This window comes from Ranitomeya variabilis, chromosome 1, assembly GCF_051348905.1.
Source record: "Ranitomeya variabilis isolate aRanVar5 chromosome 1, aRanVar5.hap1, whole genome shotgun sequence".
In the NCBI taxonomy this organism is placed as follows: Eukaryota; Metazoa; Chordata; class Amphibia; order Anura; family Dendrobatidae; genus Ranitomeya; species Ranitomeya variabilis.
The window spans coordinates 687,104,588-687,130,449 of NC_135232.1; the positions used below are offsets into that span (position 1 = coordinate 687,104,588).

General features: G+C 44.7%; 1 protein-coding gene across 1 annotated transcript in view; it reads right to left on the reverse strand.

Annotated features, from left to right (window-relative positions):
* The window catches only part of LOC143776535 (coiled-coil domain-containing protein 170-like), a 119,260-nt gene that overhangs the window by 30,607 nt on the left and 62,791 nt on the right, over nt 1-25,862 (reverse strand). The window contains exons 4-6 of the mRNA XM_077265997.1: nt 20,992-21,108; nt 10,638-10,882; nt 10,160-10,304 (exon numbers count right to left, since the gene is read on the reverse strand). Coding sequence (XP_077122112.1) covers nt 10,160-10,304; nt 10,638-10,882; nt 20,992-21,108 — 507 coding nt within the window. The remainder of the gene's footprint in view (nt 1-10,159; nt 10,305-10,637; nt 10,883-20,991; nt 21,109-25,862) is intronic.

A 25,862-nucleotide genomic window follows, 5' to 3' on the forward strand; every position in this document is an offset into this window, starting at 1 on the left:
TTAAGGGCTATGGGTGAACGTTCCCTTTAAGAGGGGACCAAGTCTCTATGAGGTAGTGCAACTTCTCAAGCTGCAAGTCCGTAGGGAGCAAGGACTCCGGTACTGCTTCCAGGAACAGTTTCTTCGCAAAGAGTCCTTTCTTTTATAAAACCAGTAGAGGGCACCTTTAAGAAGGTGCAAACTATTTACAAGGAGTTTGTAATCATGCAGTGTTCATGATCCAGCAGTTCTTTCAACAATGATAAAACAGGAAACAAAAACAAAAAGCAGAAGAAGGGATCCCGGGTAAACAAAGGGATCCCTTTAAGAGTTACCCTGATCGGGTCATAGCAGCAAGAGGACGAACAGTTAACTATTTACATGTGATGAAGCATTCTTGCTTACTCAGTTTCTGTCTGCCCCCACCGAGGTTTTACCTGGCAGGTGGCCCTCTGCGGCTGATGTAGTGTCAATGGTTGGTCTCTCGGGTGCAGTCATATCACCCGGTGTCTGGATTCGAAGGCTAACCCTGGCTGCAAGCTCGGTAGCCGCAACAAGGTGTACAGTGGCGATAATAACAAGATCTGTCAGGTCTGGTTCAATCATGGTCGAGGCAACAGGTAACACCCCCTCAGGCCCACATCGTTGGACGTTCCGAGCGCACCATCCTTGTGCACTCCGGTGGCGGGTGTAGGTTACCTGGTCCCCCCTTTGCAATAGTGGGTCACCATATCGGTTACGGAAAGGAGTCTTCACATCATGACCAGTAACGAAGACGTCAGTCGGTAGTCCCGGTTCCTGTATGGAGCCCCAACCCCGCTTTGGGTGAAAGGCCAGCACAGTTCCCCGCTTTACCACGTCTTTCCTGCCGTGCGCAGGCTTTGGGTGTCGTACTGTTAGTGGATCAGTCTGTTCGGTCTCTCTTCGGTTTTTCCAATGTAGGATCAGACATTGTTTATATTGTTCCCAAGTGAGCACAGCAAGGGTGAGGCCTTCCTCCCAAATTCCATCTGGCCCGGTCCAGGGGGTGTCTGTCATGAATCCCAATGGCTAGGGATAGCAAGGGACAAGCAAAGTAATACAAAATATCGGACGAGCTCTAGGGTGATGGAACCTGGGCTGACCGCTGCCCTACGCCTGACAAACGCAACTAGAGATAGCCAGGGAGCGTGCCTACGTTGGTTCTAGACACCACGCACCAGCCTAAGAGCTAACTAGTACTGCAGAGAAAATAAAGACCTCACTTGCCTCCAGAGGAATGAACCCCAAAAGGTACAGTTGCCCCCCACATGTATTGACGGTGAAATGAGAGGAAGGCACACACATAGAGATGATATATAGGTTCAGCAAATTGAGGCCCGCTGTAAACTAGAAAGCAGAACGATACAAAAGGGGTCTGAGCGGTCAGCAAAAAACCCTAATCAAAAAACCATCCTGAGATTACAAGAACCCATGTGCCAACTCATGGCACATGGGGAGAACCTCAGTCCACTAGAGCTACCAGCTAGCATAGAGACATAATAAGCAAGCTGGACAAAAAAACAAACAACTGAAAATCAGCACTTAGCTTATCCTGAAAGATCTGGGAGCAGGTAGGCAGGAACCAAACAGAGCACATCTGAATACATTGATAGCCGGCAAGGGAATGACAGAAAGGCCAGGTAAAATAGGAAACACCCAGCCTCTGATGGACAGGTGGAAACCAAAGGCCGCAACCCACCAAAGTCACCCAGTACCAGCAGTAACCACCAGAGGGAGCCCACAAACAGAATCCACAACAGTACCCCCCCCTTGAGGAGGGGTCACCGAACCCTCACGAGAACCCCCAGGGCGATCAGGGTGAGCTCTATGGAAGGCGTGGACCAAATCAGTCGCATGAACATCGGAGGCGACCACCCAGGAATTATCTTCCTGACCATAACCCTTCCACTTAACCAAATACTGGAGTTTGCGTCTGGAAACACGAGAATCCAAGATCTTCTCAACAACATACTCCAATTCTCCCTCCACCAGCACCGGAGTAGGCTCAACCGAAGGAACAACGGGCACCTCATACCTCCGCAACAACGACCGATGGAACACATTATGAATAGCAAACGATGCCGGGAGATCCAAACGAAAGGACACAGGGTTAAGAATCTCCGAGATCCTATAAGGACCGATGAACCGAGGCTTGAACTTAGGAGAAGAGACCTTCATAGGGACAAAACGAGAAGACAACCACACCAAATCCCCAACAAGAAGTCGGGGACCCACGCGGCGACGGTGATTAGCAAACTGCTGAGTCTTCTCCTGAGATAACTTCAAATTGTCCACCACCTGACTCCAAATCTGATGTAGCCTGTCCACCACCACGTCCACTCCAGGACAATCCGAAGACTCCACCTGACCAGAGGAAAAACGAGGATGAAACCCCGAATTACAAAAAAAAGGAGAGACCAACGTGGCAGAACTAGCCCGATTATTAAGAGCAAATTCGGCCAGTGGCAAAAAAGCAACCCAGTCATCTTGATCAGCCAGCAGAAACAAAACACCTCAAATAAGTTTCCAAAGTCTGATTAGTTCGCTCCGTCTGGCCATTCGTCTGAGGATGGAATGCAGACGAGAAAGACAAATCAATGCCCATCTTGGCACAAAACGTCCGCCAAAATCTAGACACAAACTGGGATCCCCTGTCAGAAACGATATTCTCCGGAATCCCATGCAAACGAACCACGTTCTGAAAAAATAAAGGGACCAACTCAGAGGAGGAAGGCAACTTAGGCAAGGACACCAAATGAACCATCTTAGAAAAGCGGTCACACACAACCCAGATAACGGACATTTTCTGTGAAACCGGGAGATCAGAAATAAAATCCATGGAAATGTGCGTCCAAGGCCTCTTCGGGATGGGCAAGGATAACAACAACCCACTGGCCCGAGAACAGCAAGGCTTAGCTCGAGCACACACTTCACAAGACTGCACAAAGGTACGCACATCCCTAGACAAGGAAGGCCACCAAAAAGACCTGGCCACCAAGTCTCTAGTACCAAATATTCCAGGATGACCAGCCAACACAGAAGAATGGACCTCGGAGATGACTCTACTGGTCCAATCATCCGGAACAAACAGTCTTTCTGGTGGACAACAATCCGGTTTATCCACCTGAAACTCCTGCAATGCACGTCGCAAGTCTGGGGATACGGCGGACAATATTACCCCATCCCTAAGGATACCAGTAGGCCCAGAGTCTCCAGGAGAGTCAGGCACAAAACTCCTGGAAAGAGCATCTGCCTTCACATTCTTTGAACCTGGCAGGTATGAAACCACAAAATTGAAACGAGAAAAAAAACAACGACCAACGAGCCTGTCTAGGATTCAAACGCCTGGCAGACTCAAGGTAAATGAGATTCTTGTGATCAGTCAAGACTACCACACGATGCCTAGCACCCTCAAGCCAATGACGCCACTCCTCAAATGCCCACTTCATGGCCAAAAGCTCCCGATTACCCACATCATAATTGCGCTCGGCGGGTGAGAATTTTCTAGAGAAGAATGCACATGGCTTCATCACCGAGCCATTAGAACTTCTCTGTGACAAAACCGCCCCCGCTCCAATCTCGGAAGCATCAACCTCAACCTGAAAAGGAAGTGAAACATCTGGTTGACACAACACGGGAGCAGAAGAAAACCGGCGCTTAAGTTCCTGAAAGGCCCCCACGGCCGCAGGAGACCAATCAGCAACATCAGCACCCTTTTTAGTCAAATCAGTCAAAGGTTTAACAATACTGGAAAAATTAGCAATGAACCGACGATAAAAATTAGCAAACCCCAAGAACTTCTGTAGGCTCTTAACAGATGTAGGTTGTGTCCAGTCACAAATTGCCTGAACCTTGACGGGATCCATCTCAATAGTAGAAGGAGAAAAAATGTACCCCAAAAAAGAAATCTTCTGGACTCCGAAGAGACACTTTGAGCCCTTCACAAACAGAGAATTGGCCCGCAGAACCTGAAACACCTTCCTGACCTGTAGAACATGAGACTCCCAGTCATCAGAAAACACCAAAATATCATCCAAATACACAATCATAAACTTATCCAGATATTCACGGAAAATATTGTGCATAAAGGACTGAAAGACTGACGGAGCATTGGAGAGTCCAAAAGGCATTACCAAATACTCAAAATGGCCCTCAGGCGTATTAAATGCGGTTTTCCACTCATCACCCTGTTTTATCCGCACCAGATTATACGCACCGCGAAGATCTATCTTAGTGAACCACCTAGCCCCCTTAATGCGAGCAAACAAATCAGTCAATAATGGCAATGGATACTGATATTTGACTGTAATCTTATTCAGAAGGCGATAATCTATACAAGGCCTCAGGGAACCATCTTTTTTTGCCACGAAAAAAAAACCTGCTCCCAGAGGGGACGAAGATGGACGAATATGTCCCTTTTCCAAGGACTCCTTAATATAATTCCGCATAGCAGTATGCTCTGGCAGTGACAGATTAAATAAACGACCCTTAGGGAACTTACTGCCAGGAATCAATTCTATAGCACAGTCACAATCTCTATGAGGAGGGAGCGAATTGAGCTTAGGCTCCTCAAAAACATCCCTATAGTCAGACAAAAACTCAGGGATCTCAGAAGGAGTAGATGAAGCGATTGAAATCGGAGGTGCATCATCATGAACCCCCTGACATCCTCAGCTTAACACAGACATTGTTTTCCAGTCCAGGACAGGATTATGAGTTTGTAACCATGGCAGACCCAGCACTAGTACATCATGTAAATTATACAGTACAAGGAAGCGAATCACCTCCTGATGAACGGGAGTCATGCGCATGGTCACTTGTGTCCAATACTGCGGTTTATTCATAGCCAATGGTGTAGAGTCAATTCCCTTCAGAGGAATAGGAACTTCCAGAGGCTCCAGACTAAAACCGCAGCGTTTAGCAAATGACCAATCCATAAGACTCAGGGCAGCGCCCGAATCCACATAGGCATCAACGGAAATGGAAGACAGTGAAAAAATCAGAGTCACAGACAAAATGAACTTAGGCTGCAGAGTACCAATGGCAAAAGATTTATCAAGCTTTTTTGTGCGTTCAGAGCATGCTGATATAACATGAGCTGAATCACCACAATAAAAACACAATCCATTTTTCCGCCTATAATTTTGCCGTTCACTTCTGGACTGAATTCTATCACATTGCATAGTCTCAGGTGCCTGTTCAGAAGACACCGCCAACTGGTGCACGGGTTTGCGCTCCCGTAAACGCCGATCAATCTGAATGGCCATAGCCATAGACTCATTCAGACCTGTAGGTGTAGGGAACCCCACCATAATATCCTTAATGGCCTCAGAAAGACCATTTCTGAAGTTTGCAGCCAGGGCGCACTCATTCCACTGAGTAAGCACCGACCATCTCCGAAATTTTTGACAATATATTTCCGCTTCATCATGCCCCTGAGAGAGGGCTAACAAAGCCTTTTCAGCCTGAATCTCCAGGTTGGGTTCCTCATAGAGCAATCCCAATGCCAGAAAAAACGCATCCACACTGAGCAATGCAGGATCCCCTGGTGCCAATGCAAATGCCCAATTCTGAGGGTCGCCCCGCAGGAAAGATATTACAATCCTGACCTGTTGAGCAGGGTCTCCAGAGGAGCGAGATTTTAAAGAAAGAAACAATTTACAATTGTTCCTGAAATTCAGGAAGGTAGATCTATCTCCAGAGAAGAACTCTGGAATAGGAATTCTAGGTTCAGACATGGGAGTGTGAACAACAAAATCCTGTATGTTATGAACTTTTGCCGCGAGATTACTCAGGCTGGAAGCCAAACTCTGGACATCCATGTTAAACAGCTAAGATCAGAGCCATTCAAGGGTTATGAGGAGGTAAGAAGTAGCTAGACAGCAATTAAGGGCTAGGCAGCAAAACTCTGAAGGAAAAAAAAAAAAAAATTTCCCTTAAACACTTCTTTTTCTCCTGCTTCAGCCCAAACAATTAACACTTTGTGGGCCGGCTATACTGTCATGAATCCCAATGGCTAGGGATAGCAAGGGACAAGCAAAGTAATACAAAATATCGGACGAGCTCTAGGGTGATGGAACCTGGGCTGACCGCTGCCCTACGCCTGACAAACGCAACTAGAGATAGCCAGGGAGCGTGCCTACGTTGGTTCTAGACGCCACGCACCAGCCTAAGAGCTAACTAGTACTGCAGAGAAAATAAAGACCTCACTTGCCTCCAGAGGAATGAACCCCAAAAGGTACAGTTGCCCCCCACATGTATTGACGGTGAAATGAGAGGAAGGCACACACATAGAGATGATATATAGGTTCAGCAAATTGAGGCCCGCTGTAAACTAGAAAGCAGAACGATACAAAAGGGGTCTGAGCGGTCAGCAAAAAACCCTAATCAAAAAACCATCCTGAGATTACAAGAACCCATGTGCCAACTCATGGCACATGGGGAGAACCTCAGTCCACTAGAGCTACCAGCTAGCATAGAGACATAATAAGCAAGCTGGACAAAAAACCAAACAACTGAAAATCAGCACTTAGCTTATCCTGAAAGATCTGGGAGCAGGTAGGCAGGAACCAAACAGAGCACATCTGAATACATTGATAGCCGGCAAGGGAATGACAGAAAGGCCAGGTAAAATAGGAAACACCCAGCCTCTGATGGACAGGTGGAAACCAAAGGCCGCAACCCACCAAAGTCACCCAGTACCAGCAGTAACCACCAGAGGGAGCCCACAAACAGAATCCACAACAGGTGTCCCACTGGAGGATCACCCCTTCTGGGCTCACATCTATGGGTTCCCCCATCGTGGTCGGTAGTGGAGGTACCAGCTTCCCCATCGTGTCGGGGGTGAGCACCACCAGCCCCGCCGAGAGGAGACGGTCATTGTTGGGGTGAGAAGCGGGAGCGGGATCGGTCAGGGGAGCAGGATCGGTCAGGGGAGCAGGTGCGTCTTCCATACCTGCGCCTGATATGATTCCACCGATGTCGATCCGTTCCGCTGACAAGGACACTGGAATCGGCCGCAGCCTGGACTGCGGTTCCTCCGAGGTGGCCTCTTGATGTGGTTCCGCCCTCCATGGCTCCGTGGTCGGGATAGGTAGGCTCGGCTCCTCCGCCGGCGGCTCCAAGGAGTTCAGATCCTTCAGCGGCGGTGGACGCGAGTCCGCCTCTGGTGGGTGAGGGCAAGCCGGGATCACTTCGCCGCCGCTTGGGCACTTGCTGATCGTCATCGCTGTCCGGCATTTTGGCGGCAACGCATGCACCTGGCTCCGCCATTTCTCCAAGGTCGAGCTCCCTCTTCACCTCGTCCCCGCCGTTGCAAATCAGGGGGCGATTCTGCTGGGCAGGTCGTCATCTCGCAGCATAAGTCGGAGGGGGCGGTCGCTACTTCTGGTGCCGCTTTGGTAGTCTCCTCCCATGGCACGCCCTTCTTCTTCCTGTGGCGCTGCAATGGCGACGGGTTTTGGCGGGAACTTTTGGTGGCAAGTGGCAATACACAGTCCTTGCAATAAGTCACAGTCCAAGCACAATAAATCACAGTTCCAAGGCACACATGACCCGATTCTTCAGGCTTAAGTAGATCCTGTTCGTGACGCCAAGTTGTAGCGCCCCCACTGCCGCAGGGCCGAGGGGTACCCGGTACCGGGCCTCTGAGTCTCTGCTCTGGGGTTGTCACAGTGGCTAGACCCGGTCCGTGACCCTGCTGAGGGGCGCCCAATGAAAAGTGTGGATGGTGGTGGTAGTGCGGTGCAGTGCTGGTCACAGTAAATAACGAGGACACCAGGTTGCAGTCTCTTTACCTCTTTACTGAAGGCTTCAGGATCCTCAGTCCGGAATACGGTTAACCAGGCTGCGCAAGTCCGGCCGGTCCGATGGCACCTCCAGAGTTCCCTTCGCAGGTGGAAATCTGTACCTACCTTCTAGCGCTTGTGTGTTGTGGTCCTCCCCTGCTGTGCTTACGGGATAGTCCCCACAACTGTTGTGTCTGTTTCTCCCTCACAACTCGATTCTGATGTTCTTCTTCGTCCCCCCCAGATGATATGGCTAGGACGCACCCGTATGACGGGTAGGCTCGGAGCTCTTCCTGGACCCTAGTGTCGCCCTTCTCCTGTTGTTGCCCCCCTGTGTCTTCGTAGGTGATTTGTGTGAGACAGCCCGCCTATAGCTGACTGTCCTGCCGTAGGTTTGAAGTATTGCTTGGAGCCTAGTACTTCCTCGGCGTTCCGGCCACCGGCTACGTGCCTCAGTAGGATGTTGCCTCGTCTTACAGCACGACTCCTACTGGTATTTCTCCTTGTTGCGTTGATCTCGTTTCTCACTCAGCACAATAAACCTCGCTTCTTGTCCTTTCTTAGGGAACCGCCGCGATCAGGTGCAGGCGCGGTCCCGTAACGTTCTCTCAGTTCGCTAGGTCTCTGCCAGGATCCCACCCCTGACAGGGACCCCCCTGAGTCTCTCCCCGCAACACCCTCTGCCACAGGGTGTTGCCTGTTCGATTCCCAGTCAGCTTCCCCCTAACTTCCTATCCAACCCCCAGTTTTACCAGATTGTGAGGAGTGGCCTAATACATAGTACCCTTAGCTCCCCCTGGAGGCCAGACTGTGAAGTGTATTGGTGTCTGTGATACCTGGTCAGGTGAACTCCTTCAGTGCCATCAGATGTACCATAGCCCCCCTTAGCGGCGGAGCATCAGTACTGCAACGACCAGGACTCTGGGGCGCTGCATATACACCTTTTCACATGTACAAATAAACGGCGTAATAATAATAAGTGAGTATCCTACAACACAATTTATTTTGTACACTCGAGTACTATGGGTATGAAAAGGACGACATAGTGTTCGAGCAGGACAACGATAGGAGGCATACGTCGAGATTGGTGAAGAAATGGTTCAATGGCAATAAAGTACAGGTGCTCGATTGGCCCTCACATTCCCCAGACCTCAATCCAATCGATCACTTGTGGGTAGAGTTGAAGAAAACATGTAGAAGAAACCTGGGATCAGATTTTCAAAAATCTAGTTTTTTAGCCACCTGGCCATTACCCTCAAAAAAGACACCCAAAAAGAGGTGAGGACTACACCCACTTGGCTAAAAAGACTAGATTTATAAACATGGAAGATGTGGCCATATTTCAGGAACGGTGAGGAGCAGAAACAAAAGAAAAACACCACGCCAGATTCAGGAGAACAGCGACATTTACACCAGGTAAATAATTACATATATATGGCAAATTACAAGTCCTCTTTAAGGTGTATTGTCCGGAAACCCCTTTAAGAAAAACACACACAAATGTTACTTGACCTTCTAAGACTAATGCAGCCATTGACTTATTGCAACCGATCCAACCAATAACTAGTAACTTTTATTTAAAGAATTGCACACATCTAAATGAATTAAGGCTCCCAACTGGTCCACATATAACCCTACACACATAAATCATGCAGATGGATGACAATATAATAAACAAAAAATAAATTCAAAATTAAAATTAAAAACAAACAATGACACCGTTTGTTTAATTTAAGGCTTCTATCCCGCTATGGACCACCCAAATCTATATATCCAGATGCAAAAATGACTGTAATAGTGACATCATTAAAAAATATCACTTTGTGCTATTAAAAAAAAGACGATAGAGAAAAATATTAATAACAGACACTTTTTTTTTTTACACATAGACTGTCCACCATTAATGGGTTTTTCTCCAGCTAAAACACAACCCACACACTAATTTGTGCTAATCCAGCTGCCTTTTATTAGACCTGTAAGATCTTGATTATGGGAGAGACTTTTCCCATCTAGGTACTTTTGGTCATTCCTAAAGCCCGGTTCCAAAATCCAGTCAAAAATGAAACCATTTCAGCAACCTTTTGTTACTGGTGCACTTTCTCCTGGGAACTATATCACCGAGGCCAACCACCTCGGTGACGCATACCTGCCATCCAGGACGTTACCTCCTGCTTTCTTACACTATTTAGAACTATTTTTAAACTCTGTGCAAGAATTGCAATAAAAACATTCTGTAACACTACTCAACATTTTATGTAAAAAAAAAAAAAAAAAGTTTTCCATCAGTAGTTTATCAACAAAGTGACTTCTTTTATATTGTACAAAAATAAATACTTAGTTATTTAATTGTAACAAAGGCAAAGAGGTTTTACCTTCAACACCAAAGCATCCAGGGGATCCTCATGTTCCTTTATGTTCATACTAAGACAGGAGGACAACCTCTCAACAGTCTCGTGAAGTCTTTTCCCAAGACCACTGCTTTTCTGTTCAGCTTTTTCTCTTTCAATCAGATGCAATCTACATATTAATATATATCTCTGTATTAGTGTATAGATGCATTTCTGACCATTAACTCCTATTTATTGCAGCTGTCATAGAGTACACACACCCCTGGTTAACTCTCTAAAAAGATAGTACAGGATTGCCACCAACACAGATGTCTCCATGAAAATGATAAAATATAAATAACATTTTTAAAACTTAATAAACCATAACATTTCATTTATTTCCTAAATAATTTATGCTCCATTCCCTTTATGTCGCCCAACCTTAACATATGCTCTATTTTTTTACCTAATTGAGTCATCCTTAGCGTTATAATAAATAAGTAGTCGATTTGTTTCCACTAACCTTAGTCGATTCTCCAATTCTTTAATTCTGTCATTTAACTCTTTATTTTCTCTCCGGTGAGAGTGTATCTCCGCATTTAGTTCTGCTTTTTCACTAGTTGTATGGTCATAGTCCTTGATATGTTCCTTGAAGGTCTGCATCTGGGACAGCTGGCGGGCACATCTCTCTTTGTATTTTTCTAATTCCTCTTTTATTTCTTGCAGGTGAGCATCTTTAGCTGCCAGGCGTTTCTTGAGGTCAGATATCTTATGGCAGGACACACACACAAATGATTGAAACAATTGGTCCACACTGAACCCACAGATCAGTGCTCCCCAGCTCCAGTCCTCAAGAATCACCAACAGATCATGTTGTCACACCTGTGACGGCTTTTGATAAGGAACAGGGGCCTAAAACTGCCCCTGGAACTGGGACCCTAACTATACCTGGCCCAGGGGTACTCTTGAAGGTACAGAAACCCAGGTTTCCGACCTTATTATGCTCCTGTTAAACCCTGATCTGTCCCCTCCCCAACCCTGAGGCATGGGACAGAAATGTAAGGTAAACAAGGCACAAAGACAAATCAGGGATAACAGAAATCCTCTATCATACAAAAGCACCAACCAACGATAGGGAGGATAGGGACAGGGAGGAACAAACTAAAAGAATAGGGACCAGGAGATGAACACATACGTACTTCAGCAAACTACAGTTCAATACAACTCCAACTTCAACTACTCAGCTTTAGCACTCAGCACAGGAAGACGAATCTTTCACCGGCAAGGACTAAAGGCCAAAGCCATGATATACAGAGAGAGAAGTTGCAACTGAGGACAACCAGGCTGTATGGTCTCAGATAGCATGGAAATACTCCTTAACCCTCACAGAACTGAAGGAAAGGAAATCCACTTAAAATAGGACATGCATAACGCCATCTCTAAAGAAGAGTGCGATTCATTACCTGACATGGCTAACTTCAACTCTTCCAGGAGGACATAACACATGTTTTCAGGATTTCCTTAGTAATGCACAGGCGATGGAATTATCATATAGGCAATCCTAAAAACATGATCTGTAGGTGGCTCTTGAGGCTCTTGTTGGGGAACACTGCCATAAACTATAAAACCAAGGATTAGAAGAAAGTTTTTGTCTTGGTTTTTAACATTTCAGCATTTCATCAATTATGATTATTTTTTTATCAGCTTTTTATTCTTCAAAGAAGGGTTAGTCAACTATAATGAGGGGAAGATCTACTGCTCATACCTTAGAGCATCTTGTGATCTACTTCGCACTGAGATTTGGCACCGGAGTAGTCTGTTAAAATTTGGGTGACCCTCTTACATCCTGCCTTTGCCTTTGTACATTATGTGGCCTTGGATCAGTGCATTTCCGGGCTACATGGAATATATTCAATATATTTGGTTAAATAGTTTGTATTAAAGTAAAAAAATGTCATGGAGGTTGGTGATTCGCACTGACGCTAGTGCCATCCCCTTCACAAGCTTCCATGCACTAGCATCAATAGGTCGACGGGTACATGCCAGGAATGAAAACAAATGGTATTGATTGTGCCAAATATAATCAAAAATCAAAAATATAATTCCTTTAGCAAACCCATTAATTAGGGTGCAAATACCTCATGAGGCATATTAAAGGTGAGCAATCATCAGAAAATTATTTAGTATTTAAATCAGAATGTGTGTGTTAAATTATGTTTTTTATTTCAGGAAATGTTTTTTTTCCCCATATCACAATCTGTATTACATCCAAAAACAAAAAATTTAGCAATTTTCACACTGGCCACTTTTTTTAGACTCTATCTTTTGTATTGAAACATCTACTGAGACTGTGCAAAGGTAATTAATAAGGGTGGGGGAGCAGGCGAGCTGTGACATCGTCTATTCTGCTGTGTATAGATGAGTTATCAGTCATTTAATCATGCCCGGAAAATGATAATGAGAATGCTGAAAACTCTTCCTGAAAGTCTATAAAAGTCCCAGTCACAAGTGTGAAATTGCAAGGTTACTAAGTTTGTTTTTTTAATAATAATAGTGAAAAAAACCTGCCAAAATTTTTTTTTTTTTTTTTAAATACAAGCAACATGAAAACCTGATTTAAACAGTAGGTAATTTTCTGATAATCACTTGCCTTTAAAACTGGCGTCAGCTGGGGATTTTTTGGAATAAAATGTATTATTGCTGTATATGGAATATTTCAGCAACCCTACATTTTTTTGTTAATTGCAGCCAAACCATAACAATTATTCGTGTTTTTATTAAAAAGAAACAAGATTTAGGCCTAAATAGTTCTCCTTATAAAGCAAATATGTAATAATAAAAAAAGATCATTGATCATCATTATTACACTTTCCATTCACTATTGTGTACAGCTTGCCAACAGCTACAAAAATTTTCCAAAGCATTTATTTTTGCCTAGACTGTGAGTACAGAACACTCTCGGCAGATTAGGGACACTCCACCTGCACGTTCAGAGTGATTGCTGAATATCTATTACCCCTTTCTAACACCTAATAACTTACTCTGCGAGGATACAGATTGTGTCCAAAAACAATCACGTAACAGGGAAAATATAAAAGGTTTTTCAGATTTTCTGATTGTGAGTTTTTAAATAATGGGACATTACACTGGTCAACGCAATTTTTCTGGCAAAAAGTTTTAAAACATATTTTAAGTAAATTTTGGCTGCTGATTACGAATATGAACTCCGTTTTTGGCTATCACATCAGGATTTCGAGTTATTTTCAATTTTTGATGAAAATTACTCCTATCTAATGTTTTATGATAAAAACACATGATTTTCGATACTACATTGTATATTTTTAATCAAGGAATAACAAAGATTACGAAGTCTATGTACAGCAAATCAAATATACTTACAGAAAACTACAAAATATAAAAACACATATATATGGCACACAGATGAATGACAAATGGCAGTTATTTGAACTTTCTTTTCTTGGCTGATCTGTGATGTACAGCTTCTGGGTGGTCTCTCATCAAGCGCCAGCAATAGTAAGCCATCATATGTGAGTCCCACCGGCCTTGATACCGTTCTTCCATTGTTTTAATGTCCTGATGAAAACGCTCCCCTTGTTCCTCGCTCACATCCCTAAGGTTCTCTGGAAAAAAGTCCAAATGGCTGTGTAAATAGTGAATCTTGATACTCATTCTACATCCAAGATTTCGCAGACTCATTAGTAGCTCTTCCACAATCTCTTCATAGTTGTCTGCTTTCTTATTCCCTAGAAAGTTCTGCACCACATTACAAAATGCATTCCAAGCTCTTTCTTCTGTCTCATTCATTGATGTGATAAAATTTGGGTCTCTCATAAGTGTTCTTATTTGAGGTCCATCAAATATTCCAGCCTTTTTCTTCTCTTCACTAAGACCAGGAAAAGTTGAATATATAGAGTTAAAGCATTCTCCACTGTGATTGAGAGCTTTGACGAACTGCTTCATCAATCCAAGTTTTATGTGTAAGGGAGGAAAGACAATGTCCTTCCTATCCACTAGAGGATCATGGATGACATTCTTATCGCCAGATGCCAAACTCTGTCGCTGAGGCCATTCAGTTTTCACCCAATGCTCTGCCGTAGCTCTACTGTCCCAGTAGCACAGAAAACAAGGGTGTTATCATAACAAATGGGAATTATGCATGTTCAAAGAAAACAAAGATATTCTCACATTTATTGGGAGACTAAATGAAAACTAAATTTACCTTAGTGAACCGTATAAACCGGCACTTTTCATACACTTATATTTATCATGGAATTCTTGAAAATGGGCTATATACCTATAGCGCAAAAACGTGATGTGATAGAGAAACTGTAAGATCAGATTTGAATTCAGCACCCTCAAATTAGTCTAAAACTGTTCTTAAAGTCCATGCCAGAAACATTTTTTTTTTTTTTGTAGACCAGTGTTATTATTGCAGTTGGGTTCATTTGCCTTTTTTGCACATTGCTGGCTGCAGAATGAGTTAACTGTGAATCTTTCAGTGAGCTTGTTCAGGTGGGAGAGTTTTATAAATTTTATCAGTCCTTTTCTGAGCTTCTATCAGCTTATTTCATGACCATGGACCACATAAAAATTCTGATTAAATTTTATTTGCTCAAAGTCAGCCAAGTACTGTTTGACTTTGCACGTACTCGACATTGCTCTGCCACTACTACTGTACCTCTACAATGGTTACCCAGTTTCCACAGCCACAGTAGTTCCAACCGGATCGCCCTGCTATACACATGTCATCTGTCCGTGCTGCATTCCAACTACTCTTCCGGACCACGGACTTTGATGATTCACCTCACCAGGCCAAACATAATAAAATATGTAACGGTTTCCCCCACATACCATGTGCAATTTATAGGAGAGGACAATGACATCTTCTTAAGTCAGCAGATGGTGCTATATATTACCTATATATACTGTATATACAAGTTTGCTATGTAGTAAGCACATGAGCTCCCCTAGTGGTGGCTGAAGGTCACTAGAGTAATGACGTTCCACATAAGAGTAATGGATCTCCCACCAGTACAAAGAAATCTGAAGAAATTAATTGGAACTCCATATTGGAAACAAAATACAAAAAAAAAGGAACAAATTCATTGGGGTTGTATCCTGTGATTTACAGCTATACCCCTGATGGGTTTCAGTCTATGTGATATTCCACCGACATCTCCAAATATGATGCATTACAATGTGACAGTTGTAGCAAGTCTTTGGAAACGTAACATGGATGTTCTAAGAATAAAACTTTGTAGATTTGCACTGTAAATAACAATGAAAACTAGAAATATATAACCAAATGTTTTTTTTTCCAGTGGATTTTTGTTTCAAGGAACATTAGTTGAGGAGCGAAAGGTTTTGTGAGGGATGTACGGCTGGCAGTGAATTCACTTGACATGTTAGAAATATCACTACTTAGTGACTAGGAAAAGGTCAGGCGCATTTTTCTTATTGCTGGAAATTGTACCTTATTACAAGCAGCAGTTCACACGATCTCACACTCTGGGTGCCATCCTTATTCATTTCCTGTATATTCTGCCAGGGATGTACCCATAGCAAGTGCAGGTGTTACTGACTCCCCTGGGCCCTGGAGCCTAGGGGTGCCCAACAGTTTGATGTGGTCCATATTGGAAGACCAATACTCAGAGGCGTAGCTAGGGTTTTGGTTCAGGGGGGGTGCGAAACTTCTGAGTGGGCCCCCAACTAGGTAAATTGATTATAACTCGGTGACGCACCCTAATAGTGGAGGAGAACCTCAGCAGATGACCGTGCTATTACTGAAGATAATCTCTATATAACGACCAACATGGATATTACCGCCATATGGTCAGTGGTAGATACCAGCCCTACAGAGCATATGAGATCACAGCACAGTTACAGATAATGACTTACCGCTGATGTTCTTTCTGATGGAGTTGTTTACTTTTCACGTCTTTTCCATCTGGCCCAGACCGACATGAGAACTTCTCCAGCCAGGACTCGGACAGAGAATACAACAAAGACACGTTTCACTTCTCATATTCCAGCCCCATCACCATCTATTCCCAACCTGCACAAACTCCTCATCCTGCTGATACCCCAATACTGAGCCGCTGCTGCCATACATGTCCCTATTACTGCACCTGCTGTGTGGTTCTCTGTGCCTTCTAAATTCTAAAGCACACCTCTATAATATAGTAATGCCGGGTGCAAGTGCCCTAGAAAACAGTGCTCACATTTTGTCCCCTAAAAAGTAATATTGCCCTTTGTGCCCCTTTGACAGTTACATTAACCCGAGTTCCCCTATAACAATAAGTGCCCGCTTTACATTTAATAATGTCCCGAGTCTCCCCCTGTACAGCTCCTCTATACACAGTCCCCCGGAAGAAGGCACATACGCCAAAACGCGCATTGGGGTGGTGGCGCCACAGGTCCGAGGTAAATATGCTGCAATAAACACTGTTGTTTTCCCCTTTAACCTTTATGATGCGTTTTGCTGGATGCTATTTACCAGTATAGCGAGATTGTGTCCTAATATACATGGGATCTGCTATGCACGTGTTTTATGGTCATTTTAGGGTGTTGGAATTATGAGATTGCATGTTGTTTGCCTTTGGCCTGTGGCTCCTCTGTAGTTGTAACCATCGTAGAATCCCAAAGTAATGTTGTAATAGTATGCAGGTATTGAGTATGTCACCACGGAACAGACAGACCAACATTTGAGGGGTTTAATAACAGGAATCAGGTTCTCCTCGCAGGGAGGAAGCAATGGAATATAACTAGCAACAAAACAGTGCAAAAATATGGGAGTCAAAGAGTGTAACAGAAGTAAGCAGGATTTCTTGAGAAAAGAACACTTATCAGTCTGATGAGGACTTGCTTGTAGGGTCGTCTTCGCCAACATAGGCGCCGAAAAACAGCGGCACTTGCTGTCCCTCTGTTGTCCGTGGGCTGAGTAGTCTCTAGGAGCCTGCTGCCTGGGGTTTCGGGAGTTAATGTTATATGCACAGGTTCTGAGTCTTTAGCTTTTACCGCACAGTCTATCCCGGGAAAACGATGGTCAGTCTATTATTAAGTCTCTCACCAGGAATCAGGGGCTCTGCATTGTTAAGTCTCTCACCAGGAATCAGGGGCTCTGCACTGATACCGTGGGTACCAGGGGTCATAGTCTCTGTACTGATACCGCGGGTACCAGGGGGTCGCAGTCTTTACACGGGCCAATGTCTACACGGGTCTCAAAGCGCCCCTCTCCAGTCATAGCAGAGTCCGCTTTCATGTACTCACAAGATGCAGTCTTTCTGGGCAATCTCCCTGTATTTGTCCTCTGACCGGAAGCTCTCTCTCTCTCTCCTGGAGTGCAGCTGCACCCTGCTCTGACCGCTGCTCATGCTGCTCTGTTCCTTGCGCGCGTGCCTTTGCCGCTCTCTGCCCAGCTTCCTTCCTGTCCCAGTCTCTAAGTCTGCCCCCTGGAGAACCTGTAGCACAGCTCAATGGTTCCAGGCATAGAGCCGAGAAGGTAAACCACTCCCAGACTCTTCTTGTGCTTCACCTCCTTACAATGTTATGATATGATTTTATGTGATTATGTTTATTAATAATAAATTAATTGTTATCTACTCTGATCCTAGTTGTGCAACTTTTTCTATATAAAGTATAATGCACTCCCCATAGGGCTCCATATAGTATAATGCACTCTACATAGGCAGACTCTATACTGTATAATGCACTCCCAATAAGCAGACTCTATAGTATACTGAACTGCCCATAGGCAGACTCTATAGCGTAATGCACCCTGATGGGCAGCCTCTGTAGTGTAATGCACCCCATAGGCATCCTTTATAATATAATGCACCCCCATAGGCATCCTTTATAATGTAATGCAGCCCCATTGCCACCCTCTGTAGTATAATGCACCCCCATAGCCACCCTCTGTAGTATAATGCACCCCATAGGCATCCTCTACAATGTAATGTAGCCCCATTGCCACCCTCTGTAGTATAATGCACCCCATAGGCATCCTTTATAATGTAATGCACCCCATAGCACCCTCTGTAGTGTAATGCAGCCCCATAGCCACCCTCTGTAGTATAATGAACCCCCATAGGCATCCTTTATAATGTAATGCACCCCATAGCCACCCTCTGTAGTATAATGCACTCCCATAGCCACCCTGTGTAGTATAATGAACCCCATAGGCATCATTTATAATGTAATGCAGCCCCATAGCCACCCTCTGTAGTATAATGCACCCCCATAGCCACACTCTGTAGTGTAATGTAGCCCCATAAACTAAATACTCACCTCTCTTCCTCCTGGTTCCTGCGCTGCTCCCTGCTCCTGCTCATCTCTGACTGCAGGTGCCGAGTACTGACGTAATCGCGCCCGCTGTCAGTGTCAGCATCGGTGACGTCAGACGCTGACAGGGGAATGATGGGATAGGGAGCATAAAGCTCACTCACTCATCACTGTGGTCAGCTGTATCGATACGGCTGACCCTGCGATGATGGGTGGGGGGCCCACTGCTGGCACAGGGCCCCCCCGCCTGCTCAGGGGCCCCATAGCGGCAGTGCAGGGAGATCAATTCTCCTTGCTCTGTCGCAGAATGTAACTGTATCGGCGTGATGTGCACGCCGATACAGTTACAGTAGCGTAGCTCAAGGTGGGCCCCCTCAGAGCGTGGGACCCTGGGCAACCTCCAGGTAGCTACGCTACTGCCAATACCATTAAAGACCCAAGATAGTTGGGAGCCCTGTCAAAAGTTTTGCATTAGGCCACACGAGTTTTAAGTAAAGTTACTGCGCGCTTACCTTTCATGGCTCCAGTGCCAGGCTCTACTACCTTCTTCTATACGGTCTCCCTTTGCTGTAGTCTATTCCTCGTGGTTCATACAGCCATGTGCTGATTGAGTATTCACTAAGCTTTGAATTTAGTTACTAAGAGCACTTAAGTTGCCTTATCATCCATGCCTCTCATCCAGCTAGCCATTACTTCAGCGAACTCCTGCATGTTTATCATCTATCTGCGTTTATTTCCTAGATCAGACATGCAGTTAACCATTTTTCTGCTGTAAGTATAAAGAACTTTTCTCTGCTGATACTAATACTGTTCACACTATTATGCTGCTGGAACAGTGTGTTAACTGTTCTTCAAGTATCCAAGTTAGTATCCAATTTGCCTGTTTATCACTACTACCTGCGATTAATCATTTGTTGCTGATTGCTAATTCACTGCTATTGACCAGCAGTCTGCTGATAGCATACAACTCTACCATTAACTATTTGTTTACTGCAAGTCCTAGACTTGACTAAACATTTACATTACCTGTCTATATTGTAGTGCAGCAGTATCCACGCTGTGTAGTGATGAGGCAGTGAACCAGCAAAGTTCAAAGCAAAACGTGATTATTGTCCAAAACTCACACAGTGTACAGCACGCTGTATCCTCCCGATCGCCAGCAGGGAAAACAAAGACAAAGTCCATGACTTGTTGCCGTGGGCGACTGCACCACCGTGTACGCTAAGGCTGCCAGGCCATTTGGCTCTGCTTGGCCCTGTGTTGCTCTGCAAAGCCTTCTGCTCTTCCAGCTTGCAAGACCAAAACTGACACACCCCACCCACTGCTACAGGGGTTTTTACAATAGAACCTGTGGCCATCGGCCACATGGATAACCCTTGGCTGGGGAGGAAATGGACTGCCCCGCTGCCATCCTGTAGTCCATTTCAAAAATAAAAACCCAGAACAGGTCTTCTTATATCTGCCCTGGACACATAGCATGCCCAAGACCAATACTCATTTTTATTTTGCATTGCAATCACAGGTAAGCCTATGACTGCAATGCACTCCCACGGCCTCCATATGCTTCTTTGCACATCCTGGGGAACACATAGCGACCCTCACATATAACACCGGTCACTGCCTTATAATATACACACTTTTGACTCAGTGACCGCTGGTATTTTTTACTCTGCTTGTTTGTCTGTCATCGTTAATACTCTGCTATCCTGGTTCTTGCTAAACCACGTGCCTTCCAGCAATACCCACTTGCCATGCCATCACTTTTGGTCCATGTTGCATAAACTGACCGACTTACACCTCACCACCTGAGCCAGTAGCAATTGACTTTTAAAGAGTGATTTCACCAAATTGTATTTATCCCTTAAAGATGCAGCTAATTTTCCTTTTTGATTGCCCTCCCTTCTTGCAAGAGCCATAACTTTCATATTTTTTTCTTTTCATGGAACGAGTTGCAGTTTTCAACAACACCATTCACTTTACTATATAATGAACTGAAAAACAGAGGAAAAATTTCATATGAAGTAAAAACATCTGCCGTTGTTATTTTTTTTTTGGAGGGGGGGGGGACTTTTCAAAAATGACCTGACAACATGATTCTTCAAGACAGTATTGTTATGACGATACAAAACTTGTATATATTTTTATTGTTATTTTTGTAGCATAAAAAAAATTCTGATGTTTGTAAAATAAAGAAAGAAAAATTGGTTTGTGTCACCGTTTTCCAAGACATAAAACTTTTACAATTTTTCATTGATAGAGCTGTGCAGACACAATTTTTAATGGCACCAATTAGGGGGAATTGTTAGGTTTTGATCACCGTGTATTGCAGTTTAGGGGGAATTATGAGGTGAATAAAATATGGCAATTTTAGAGATCTTAGTTTTTTTCCTTTACGATACTATGCCATGTGGGGTGTAATGGTCGCCCAAATCGATGCGTTACCAGGATGATGTGACATAAATGCCACCATTGAGCTCGTCCTGGTCACAGTCTTGTGGACACATTTTCCCATTCTGGTGATTGGTGGAGGTCCCAGCAGTCTAACAATGAAGTTACTATTAATACATGGAGCTCACCTCCGCTTGTAAAGCGGTATTCTTCACCAGCAAGGCTGCATGTTCACTCTGCGCAGACTCCGTGGCGATCTTGTAGGTATGTAACTGGTCTCTTATCCCGGAGTTACTGTATAATATCTGAAAATGTAACATAAGAAATAAGAATAACAGAAATATCATTTACCTTTGAAGTTGCCGAGCTGAGATCAGAGCTGGATCCCCAGATCGTAACAGAGCATTTACTAGGATATAAAGTACTATAAGATGGAGATGATTTCAGTGCGATGAGAATAATAATTATTAATAATAATAATAATAATAATGAGAATAGTTTAGGTAGATGGGCTAATGGTATTTTTCTGGTGCCTTACAGAGTACACCAAGATAAATGTAATAATGTGAAATAATGAACTTTAATAAATGTATCAGTCGCTTAAAAGTTTTTTTCCCTATATTCATAACTGGATATTGTCAGTTAGTATTTGTAAATACCAGCAATAAGCTGCTTATTAAAGGGGCACGCTTTCATTTTTTTACTATAGGCCTAAGAAATAATAGGCCGATGTCTGCCAGCACAGAGCGCTCACAGACTGCTCCTGCTGGTGCTTCTGCAGCTTCCGCTGATGTCACGTCAACAGATCAGTGGCTTCTCTTCCCCTCTGCTCTGTTGACGGGGAGTCACTGCAGGTGTCATTCTGAATGTCAGATAGATCTCCCCTGACTACTGCTGAGAGCCAGCTGTCAATCAGCATGACATCCGCAGTCACACCTTTTCAACAGAAGAGCTGTTATGATCCCAATGGCAGAGGATCTCTGATATTCCGGCAAGATAGCAAAAATATAAATACTGCTCTAGGGAGGTGGAAACTGGGCTAACCGCATACCTGATCCTGACACAAACAACTATAAGTAGCCGGTGAACGTGCCTACGTTGGTTCTAGACGTCTCGAGCCAGCCGGAGAACTGACTACCCCTAGAGGGAAAAAATAAGACCTCGCTTGCCTCCAGAGAAATTGAACCCCAAAGATATAGAAAGCCCCCAACAAATAATAACGGTGAGGCAAGAGGAAAACACAAACGTAGAGATGAACTAGATTCAGCAAAGTGAGGCCCAATAGTCTAGATAGCAGAAAATAGATAGTGGACTATGCGGTTAGCAGAAAACCCTACAAAACATCCACGCTGAACATTCAAGAACCCTCACACCGACTGACGGTGTGGAGGGAGAATATCAGCCCCCTAGAGCTTCCAGCGAGTCAAAAATCAAATGTAAAGCAAGCTGGACAAAAACACTGAATAATGCAAACAATCCAAATTGTACAAAACAGACTTAGCTTTTCTTGCATGAGGCAGACTGAAAGGAATCCGGAGGAGACCAAATAGGTCTGGATACAACGATGCCAGGCAAGAGACTGAGTCCAGAGGAGGCTCAAATAGGAAACACCCGCTGCTTAACGACACAGCTGGAGCTCAGGCCTGCAACAAGACATACCTAACACAATACCGTTAGTGACCACCAGAGGGAGCCCAGAAACAAAGTTCACAACAGTACCCCCCCCCTTGAGGAGGGGTCACCGAACCCTCACCAAGACCCCCAGGGCGATTAGGATGAGCAGCGTGAAAGGCATGAACCAAATCAGCCGCATGAACATCAGAGGCGACAACCCAGGAATTATCCTCCTGACCATAGCCTTTCCACTTAACTAAATACTGGAGTTTCCGTCTAGAGATACGAGAATCCAGAATCTTCTCCACCACGTACTCCAACTCGCCCTCAACCAAAACCGGGGCAGGAGGCTCAACAGCAGGAACCATAGGCACCACGTACCGCCGCAACAAGGACCTATGGAACACATTATGAATAGCAAAAGACGCTGGAAGGTCCAAGCGAAAAGACAACGGGTTAAGGATTTCAAAAATCTTATAAGGACCGATAAAGCGAGGCTTGAACTTAGGAGAGGAGACTTTCAAAGGAACATGCCGAGAAGACAACCAAACCAAATCCCCAACACGAAGTCAGGGACCCACACCGCGGCGGCGGTTGGCAAACCGCTGGGCCCTGTCTTGTGACAATTTCAAATTGTCCACCACATGGTTCCAAATCCGCTGCAACCTATCCACCACAGAATCAACCCCAGGACTGTCAGAAGGTTCAACCTGACCCGAGGAGAAACGAGGATGAAAACCAGAGTTGCAGAAAAAGGGTGAAACCAAGGTGGCAAAACTAGCCCGATTATTAAGGGCAAACTCGGCCAGTGGCAAAAAGGTAACCCAGTCGTCCTGATCAGCAGAAACAAAACATCTCAAATAAGTCTCTAACGTCTGATTAGTTCGCTCGGTCTGGCCATTAGTCTGATGATGAAAAGCCGACGAAAAAGACAAATCAATACCCATCTTAGCACAAAAGGATCGCCAGAATCTGGACACAAACTGGGATCCTCTGTCAGATACAATATTCTTAGGGATGCCATGCAAACGAACCACATTCTGAAAGAACAAAGGAACCAAATCAGAGGAGGAAGGCAACTTAGGCAAGGGCACCAAATGGACCATTTTAGAAAAACGATCGCACACCACCCAGATGACAAACATCTTCCGAGACACCGGAAGATCCGAAATGAAATCCATGGAAATGTGCGTCCAAGGCCTCTTTGGGATAGGCAAGGGCAAAAGCAACCCGCTGGCACGAGAACAGCAAGGCTTAGCCCGAGCACAAATCCCACAGGACTGCACAAAAGAACGCACATCCCGTGACAAGGAAGGCCACCAAAAGGACCTGGCCACCAAATCTCTGGTACCGAAAATCCCAGGATGTCCCGCCAACACCGAAGAATGAACCTCAGAAATAACTCTGTTGGTCCATCCATCAGGGACAAACAATCTCTCCGGTGGACAACGATCAGGCCTATCAGCCTGAAATTTTTGCAGCCCTCGTCGCAAATCTGGGGAAATGGCAGACAAAATTACTCCCTCTCTGAGAATACCAGCCGGCTCAGAGACTCCCGGAGAATCAGGCACAAAACTCCTAGAAAGTGCATCAGCCTTCACGTTCTTCGAACCAGGCAGGTACGAGACCACAAAGTCAAAACGGGAGAAAAACAACGACCAACGGGCCTGTCTAGGATTCAGGCGCTTGGCAGACTCGAGGTAAATCAGATTTTTATGATCAGTCAAGACCACCACACGATGTCTAGCTCCCTCGAGCCAATGTCGCCACTCCTCAAATGCCCACTTCATGGCAAACAACTCCTGATTACCAACATCGTAGTTCCGCTCAGCAGGCGAAAATTTCCTTGAAAAGAAGGCGCATGGCTTCATCACGGAGCCATCAGAACTTTTTTGCGACAAAACAGCCCCTGCACCAATTTCAGAAGCATCAACTTCAACCTGGAAGGAAAGAGAGACATCCGGCTGGCACAACTGGCGCTGAAGTAAACCGACGCTTCAGCTCCCAAAAGGCCTCCACGGCCGCAGGAGACCAATTCGCAACATCAGAACCCTTCTTGGTCATATCCATCAAAGGTTTAACCACGCTGGAGAAATTAGCGATAAAACGACGGTAAAAATTAGCAAAGCCCAAGAACTTCTGCAGGCTCTTAACAGACGTGGGCTGAGTCCAGTCATGAATGGCACGGACCTTAACTGGGTCCATCTCCACAGTAGAAGGGGAAAAAATAAAGCCCAAAAAAGAAACCTTCTGTACCCCAAAGATACATTTTGAGCCCTTCACAAATAGAGCATTCTCCCGCAAAACCTGAAACACCATCCTGACCTGGTTCACATGAGACTCCCAATCATCAGAAAAAACCAAAATATCATCCAGATAAATAATCATAAATTTATCCAGATATTTCCGGAATATGTCATGCATGAAGGACTGAAACACAGAAGGAGCATTAGATAATCCGAAAGGCATCACCAGGTACTCAAAATGACCCTCAGGCGTATTAAATGCCGTTTTCCATTCATCTCCCTGCTTTATGCGCACAAGGTTATACGCACCACGAAGATCTATCTTGGTGAACCAACTGGATCCCTTAATCCGAGCAAACAAATCAGACAACAATGGCAAAGGATACTGAAATTTAACAGTGATCTTATTCAGAAGACGATAATCAATACAAGGTCTCAGAGACCCGTCTTTCTTGCCCACAAAAAAGAATCCTGCACCAAGAGGGGACGAGGATGGGCGAATATGTCCCTTCTCCAAAGACTCCTTTATATAACTCCGCATCGCGGCATGCTCTGGCACAGATAAATTAAAGAGTCGTCCCTTAGGAAACTTACTACCAGGAATCAAATCTATAGCACAATCACAGTCCCTATGAGGAGGAAGGGCACTGGACCTGGCCTCATTAAATACATCCTGAAAGTCTGTCAAAAACTCAGGGATCTCAGAAGGAGTAGAAGAAGCAATAGACACCAATGGAGAATCGCCATGAATCCCCTGACACCCCCAACTAGACATAGTCATAGCTTTCCAATCTAAAACTGGATTATGGGCCTGTAACCATGGCAGACCCAAAACGACAACATCATGCATTTTATGCAGTACCAAAAAACGAATCACCTCCTGATGTACAGGAGTCATGCACATGGTCACCTGCGTCCAATACTGAGGTTTATTCTCTGCCAATGGCGTAGAATCAATTCCTCTAAGAGGAATAGGATTTTCCAAAGGCTCCAGGACAAAACCGCAGCGCTTGGCAAACGACAAATCCATCAAACTTAAAGCAGCACCAGAATCCACAAAAGCCATAACTGAGTAAGAAGATAATGAACAAATTAAAGTCACAGACAAAATAAACTTAGGCTGAAAAGTACCAATGGCGACAGGATTAACTTTTTTCTTTAAACGTTTAGAGCATGCTGAGATAACGTGTTGAATCACC